This window comes from Balaenoptera musculus, chromosome 7 (assembly GCF_009873245.2).
Source record: "Balaenoptera musculus isolate JJ_BM4_2016_0621 chromosome 7, mBalMus1.pri.v3, whole genome shotgun sequence".
Taxonomy (NCBI): Eukaryota; Metazoa; Chordata; class Mammalia; order Artiodactyla; family Balaenopteridae; genus Balaenoptera; species Balaenoptera musculus.
Window position 1 is genome coordinate 89,118,674 of NC_045791.1, and position 7,572 is coordinate 89,126,245.

A 7,572-nucleotide genomic window follows, 5' to 3' on the forward strand; every position below is an offset into this window, starting at 1 on the left:
ACCAGGAAAACTGGTTTATTTGAATGTCATATATGACTCATGATGTACTCTGAGAAGACTAACTAGGATAGGAGAAGAGACTTATGAACTAGGACCAACCACAAAAGCTGGTCTGGCTTTAATAACTGATACAAATGACAACGTGAATGTGACAGTGTTGAGATTACTGCTCAGTCAGCAAACAAATGGAGAGCAGAGGACATAAATGAGATCAAAGACATAAGAGTGGATGAGGCAACTCTTGCCTTAGTTCCTCCCCCTGAGTTTGCAGGGTTAAGAATCTACAAGGACAGAGGACCCCAGAATTAAAAGCTCACTGCCTTTTGAAAGGAAAGGGGGGTGGGGCATTTTCCCAGAGGGATCCACTTTATTACCATATAAAGAAATTCTTGCTAGGCCACAGTTACATACTTCTGAATGCTCTTTCTTATTTGCCATTACGCCTATTTGAAGAAAGCCAAATACTAACACAGAATAGAAATTATTCCTTAGTAGTAATAATTGAAGAGATTTGTAGCCTATGATAAGAGACCACTCTGGAGAGTAATGGTATACAAACTATATCCAAATATATTAAAGACTGCCATATGGAAAAATAATTATCATCGTCCTTTACTAAATCAAGAAATAAAACAGTATCATTTTAAAAAATCAGAGAGAGGCATTTTTAACAGTCCCACTTCCTGGGAACAAAATAGACTGCCATGGAAAGCATAAGGTTCCCGATAACTAAACATGAATAACATAGGACATAGTCTAGATGATTCTTTATCAGGCGTGTTATTTAGGCAATTCCAGCATTCAATAGTGTTTAAAGTAGTTTTTAAAGATTGCTTCCAATACTGAGCTTCCATAGTTCATTCTTTCTTTCATTCAATAAGTATTTATTGAGAACCAGCCACATTCCAACACGGTCTTAAGAACTGAGGATACAACAACAAACAGAAACAAGCCATTTCTCATGGAGCTTAAATTATGATGGGATAGGTAGATAATAAACAAATCATTAATAAAATGTCAGGCAGTAGTGGTAAATGTGAAAAAAAAATAAAGCAGAGTCAGAAGCTCCGGTGATGGAGTAAGAGAAGGAGATAAGGATAAGATGGTCAGTAAAGGCCTCCCTGGCTAATAAGCTCATGTCTTTATCATACTAAATTTCTCTAAATCTTCAATCCTGGTGTCTTCTTCAGGCTCTTACCATTTTTCTTCTTTACACTAATTACCGTCCCTCTGGTTTACTCTTTAACTCCTAAACCCAGAATAACTTTAACTTTTAAACTCATAAGAATTTAGTAGTAAACCTATCATAGTGTAATTTAAGAGCAGGATGTGCCCAATACTTATAATTTCATTTAGAACCATGATGTGGGTATCTTCATCCATCTAGGATACAGTACAATTCTTTTTCCCCACCAACCAATGCTTTGTAATATTTGGGCTCAGGCCTGTCTTTCTAATCTCAGATTTTTATTTCTTAGAGGAGGGAGCACAAACATTTATTTATCTGTGCCTCTTGCCCATCTCAAGAAAGTTTTATCTCCTCTTTATCTATGTCATTTCTTTTATTTAGTTAATAAATGAAATTTATTGATATTTAATTGGAAATTTTTATTCCATGATACTTTGATGCCAACATCTAATCCAATCTACTATTGGACAAAGGGAAGTAAGAAAATAAAGCAGTGTCATACCCCAAGCTTCAAAGCTAAGAGGAAGACAAAACAATTGGATTACAGACCCAAAATAGACACACACACATGCACATGCACACACACACATACCCACACGCAAAATAGCCTATGATCTTTATTTTTTTTCTTTTTCTTTCTTTCTTTTTAAACTAGTGTATTCATATAACTGAAGGACAGGGAGGTATTTGGAGGATCAGAAGGTTGAAAAGACCACTAGGATAAGAAATAATTTTCTGTTAACATAATATGCTAACAAGTTGTTGGTTTAACTTTCTAATCATAGATGCATAGAGTCAGACAATGTAATGAGGTGAAAATTACCTTAACTTTTCCTGCCACCAATACCATCTTAACAGAAACATCTTAGCAAGGTGAAGTTAATTGTACAAGATCATATACCTATTTCCAGAATGAAAAAGTTAAGTGGATGGAATTCAGCTCAAGAACAAGAACAATTTACTTTCCTCTTACTCATGGTAACACTGAAATTAAAAAAAAAAAATTTAATTAGCAGTACTGGAATACAAAACAGAAATCCTGATGACAGTTTAAGAAAATACTAGAAGAGAAATAGCAGACAGGATCTGACCATTGGAAAAACTATAGCAGAGAAACTATGGCCCCAAGTTCCCTAAGTAGAGGGGAGAAGAGCTCTGATGCATTAGTGGACTGGCTGCTGAATTCCGAGTGGCTAGGGGATCCATTTGGTGCTCACACACGGGCAATCTGGAATTGTCGGGGGGAATGAATGCCCTAGGCAGTGAATGAACTTTTGACCTACGGGAGATATGAACTGAGAGATACATTTTTCTCCTCTCATCCTGAGGAAAGCTGTCTTGAAACAGAGAAGTTTATACAATCTTTGGAAAGATGATCCCGTGAGATCACACTATGAGTTGCAACTGACACCCACAGTGGCCACAGTGGCCAGTCCAGTGATGCATCCCATCATGTCTGTTCTCCTTTCTTCCCTGACTCATTCTTACTCCTCTGGGAATACACTTGCTAATAAATTGGCACATCAGCTTTTTCTTTAAGTTGTTTTCTAGAGAACTTGGTCTAAAGTAAGATGCTTATTATATAATGTTACATGAAAAAGTTACATGAAAAAGTAAGTTACAGAATAATATGGAGAATGACAAATTTTATGTAACAAAACGTATATATACATATCTAAACATATTTTTGTCAAGGTATAAAAAGAGGTCTGAATCAACACATAATAAATTTTTGAGAATGTGTAGGAGTAAAGAAAAGACTTTGAATATATATTTTACTTCTCTATTTAAAAGTTTTTAAGGTCATCTATTACATTTGTAATTTCAAAGAACACTAAAAAGTAAAATATTATAAAATAAGCTATGTGATGGTATAATACTTCAAACTGAACATGTTTCAGATTTTTATACTACTGATAAAGAATTTTAGGCATTGGAAAAATAACAGTTGAAAAATGGTCATATTGGAAAATGAGTTAAAGAAAGTAAATGTTCACATCTTTTCTAACTGCTTTAACATTCACTGGTGCTAAACTGAAATTTTTCTGTACTTCTGGTAGGGAATACAACACAAAGCAATGTCTTTCAAGGTTGTATTTATACAACACAAAAGGAAGTGCAAACCTGTCAATTAGCTGAATTTTTTAAAAAATCAATGTGAATAAACAAGTAGATGAAAACTCTTCTTAAAAATTTAACTGGCCAAATGACAATATTTATTTCACTTGTGCTCTGAAGACAGACAAGCTCTTTATATTTACAACAACAACAAAAAATAGCTCCTTAAGAAAAAAACGAGACTGATCTCTTTCCTCTAATTTTATTAGATTAAAAATTTAGTTTCCTGTAATTAGTATTTGGGCATATAAAAGCTACAGTGATATTCTAATAAATATAATACTTCTTTAGCCATACATATGTGTTTTTAAGATGTAGTATAAGGGCCTTTTTAAGATATCACCAAAACTTGGTTTAAAAGTTTTTTTCTCCATTTTATGCTGAAAGTGGGAAAATCTCTCCCAAAGAAAGGGTAGCATGTCCATGAAGTAATAGCAATATTAACAGAAGGTGATTATGTAAGTTATTCTAAATTGACTTTAGTTCCATTATGTAGTTATCATATTTAAAATGCAATATAGAAATAACCACTTTGTTTTTATAAAATAACATAAAATTTCAGTTAATTCTTATATGCAGTACTGAATAATTTCTATTTGCTTTCTTGGCAGTGAAAAAAAAGTATTGGTTTTAGGGGTTCAAAAGTAAATTGCTAAACCAATGTAAACTATACTTTTGTTTGTAGTGAAGGTAAAAGACTTTGAAGATCCCACTGATAATTCTGTAAAATATGAGGAGAAATTACCAAACCAGGTGATTTCTTGCCATATATATATATATATATATATATATATATATATATATATATATATATAAAATAAGAAGTATAGAGGCTCCAAAATAAGCTATTTCACATGAAAGTCTTCATGGCTGATAAATATGACTATCATAGGTATATTTTAAGAGGGGATTGTTTATTAACCTGTTTTAAAAAAAAAAAGGTTAAAAATAGGTCTGGGAAGTTTGCATCCCCAGCCAAGGATCTAGAGGGAGAGGATTTATTCAGCAGGAAGCCCACATCCCTAATCAAGGATGAAGAGGCTCAGGTTGCACTGGCTAGAAGCTCACATCCATGCTTAAAGATGAAGGAGGCCTGCATTATACAACTTCAAGCGTATATCCATATCCAAGTGCAGAAGAGACCAGGGTTCATGCAACCAGAAAGGTCATACCCAGGATGTTCATATCTACATCCTAAAGAAGGAAACTGGCCACTCATTCATTGCTCCTGGGAATGTGGAATGGTACAGCCACTTTGGAAAGCAGTCTGGGCATTTCTGAAAGCACTAAATTTGCACCCATCACACAACCCAGCAATCACAGTTCAGGGCTCATCCCAGAGAAATGAAAATCTAGGTTCTCACAAAATCCTGTACAGTAATGTTCGCAGCAGCATGATTTGTAATAGCCAAAAACTGGAAACAACCCAACATCCTTTCGGGTGAATGGTTAAAGTGACTGTGCCTGTAGTATGTCCATATCACAGACTAGTACTCAGCGAATAAAAAGGGAACAGAGTATTGACACATTTGTACCACTGGAAAACTAATTTTCTAATGAAGAAAACAGTATAGGGTTTATAAAGTGGACACACTGGATGAACACCAGAGAATGAAGTAGAGGGAAAAAGTTAATTCCCCAGAGTTATATTCTGTACAATCTATTTATATAGAATTCTCGAAATGCGGGACAGTTTAGCAATTACCAGGCATTAGGGGAATGGCGCAGGAGGAGTTACCCATGGGGGAAAGTGGGTAAAGGGTATACGAAAATCTCTCTGTATTATTTCTTACAAGTGCATGAGAATCCACAATGAGGTGACAATAAGTAGTTTAATTAAAAGAAAAAAATGAGAGTTGAACCCTCTACTATTTGCACTAGACCCGAGTATTCTGCCAATCATTGCTTGTAAATCCTGGCTGTAGATCAGTCCCCAGCGAGATTTCTCCCGCTGGGAATGGCGTCTCTCCCCTAGTGGAGACATTCCCCAAATGCCTCTAGCAAAGGAGGTGGCAGTACAAAAGGCGAACCAAGCCAGCAATAAAGAAATTCTCAAGTAGAGGTGGGAACGCATACAGGAAGCAAGAGCCAGGGGCAAAAAGAGGCAATCCCAGATGCGCCCCATTATTGAGATACTGGTAAAACAAAGAAGGGACAGTGGACTGGATGTGCCCAGAAGTGCAGCGTAATAGCAGTCCAAGCCCGAGATATTAGAAAGCAGGCACGGATCCGTTGAAAGAGAACGCTCACTGCAGCTGAGCGGGGCAGGTTCCCGCGGGGATCCTGCGCCTCGCCTCCGCCAAGTGGAGCCTGGGCCCCGCCCAGGCGCCTCCGCGGGTCAGAGGTCACGTCCCGGGCCAAAGTCAGTTTTGGCTGAGGCGGACTTCAGGGCGCCCACGCGCTGCCTCCTTTCTCCTCGCTGCCCGGGACCCCCGCGCGGGCAGTAACGCCCGCGCCCAACTGCGCACCGCCCTCTCTTTCCCGTGCACTTCTGCCCTTCCCCAGAGCTCTCCTCCGACCTGCCCGAGGAAAGGTAGGAGCTAGGCCTCCCGCCTGCCCTCCCCCACCATGGCCCACCTGCGGGCTTGCGAAGTCCGGCAGCTGCTGCGCAACAAGTTTGTGGTCGTCATGGGGGACCCCATGCAGAGGGCCATGTACAAGGACCTGGTGCTCCTGCTGCAGAAGGACTGCCTGCTCTCTTCCAGCCGGCTGAAGGCCAAGGGCGAGCTGAGCTTCGAGCGCGATGTGCCGCGGGAGGGCGGCAGGTGGGAACGCCTACACAGCTGCACGCACTACCGCGACGTCCGCCAGTTCTGCTCCGCCCACCACCTGGTGCGTTTCTACTTCCTCACGCGTGCGTACTCCCCGTACGTAAAGACGTCCTGGAACACCTGCGGCGGGGCGAGCACGCCGCGCACGTGGTGGTCATGAACTCCTGCCTCTGGGACCTCTCCAGGTACGGCCAGGATTTCCCGAGGAGTTACCTGGAGGGCTTAGAGAGCCTGTTCGGGCGCCTGGACAAAGTGCTGCCCGAGGCCTGCCTCCTGGTGTGGAACACGGCCCTGCCGGTTGCGGAGGTCATCTCCGGGGCTTACCTCCTGCCGGAGGACCTATTCCGAGGTGCGCGCCTGCGGGAAGAAGTGATAGAGGCCAACTTCTACAGCTCGGCGGAGGCCAGCAGGTACGGCTTTGACATGCTGGACCTGCATTTCCACTTCCGGCATGCGGGACAGCACCGGCAGCGAGACGGCGTGCACTGGGACAGGCGCGCACATTGCCACCTCTCCCAGCTGCTGCTGGCGCGTCTGGCCGACGCCTGGGACGTGGACCGCCCCTGCCGCCACCCCGTGGGCAGGTGGATCAGGGATGGTCCCACCAGGGGACTTCCAGGCCCGGTGGATGGTAGGCAGCCCCAGGACAGCAGAGGTGACCCGGGCGAACAGCCCTTGTCCTGGTTCCCAGCCACGTCCGCATGCCTCCGCGGCGACCTTCGGAACCCTTTCCCCGGGCGCGACCTCCGTTCCAGCCCTACCGCCAAGGCACCTGTGTGCCCTAGCACCCATCTTCACAGCGCGGGCAATTCTCCAGTGATTCTTCAGCACGCCAGGTCAGATACACACTGGCGAAGCAAACTCGATGATTGGCCGGGAGACACGTCTGGGCCGATTCTTAGAACCTCTACCCAACATCGGAGCAGAAGGTCGCCTCCCTACCCTCCCCGGTGCCCCAGCGGGCCACGCAGACGCCAGCGAAGGCGCACCAACAGACGGACCCAAGCACACCCATAGGCAAGACCCCAGTAGCCAGACCTGGACCTGGGCTGCTTCCCAACGTAGTCAATAGGCTGGACAGACTGCCCGACTTCTCGCACTCAGGCGTGGCCTTCAGCAACCCTGCGATGGTGAGGACTCCTTCACCCTCTTACTTTCACCCATCAGCAACCTCACACATTCTTCTTTGCCAGAGCCTTCACCCCACTTCTTGGTGAGGGGGCAAGAACCCAGACCATCACACCACTCTCCTCTTAACGTTTGTGCAGAAATGAGCTCTAAATGAAAAAGTACACACACGGTTAAGCCTTGCCTAAATATAAGTCTTCCGACAGTATTCTCCCTAGACATTTTTCCTGAAAAGAAAAAGGGAAAAATTTTGAACCTTAACACTTACCAAAACGTTTCTAGTGACTTCAGTATCGCCATTAGTTTTTACATACATTTATAGAACTTACTCCCCAAAGCTTTCACCACAAATTGTCTTGCACATTC

At 42.6% G+C, this 7,572-nt stretch overlaps 1 protein-coding gene across 1 annotated transcript; it reads left to right on the top strand.

The window, feature by feature from the left end:
* Positions 1–5,875: 5,875 nt before the first annotated feature.
* LOC118897978 (PC-esterase domain-containing protein 1B-like) lies at positions 5,876–7,095 on the top strand. The gene is given in 2 exon segments (XM_036857666.1): positions 5,876–6,176; positions 6,179–7,095. Coding segments are annotated over 2 exon segments (1,218 nt in total).
* The last annotated feature ends 477 nt before the right edge of the window (positions 7,096–7,572 follow it).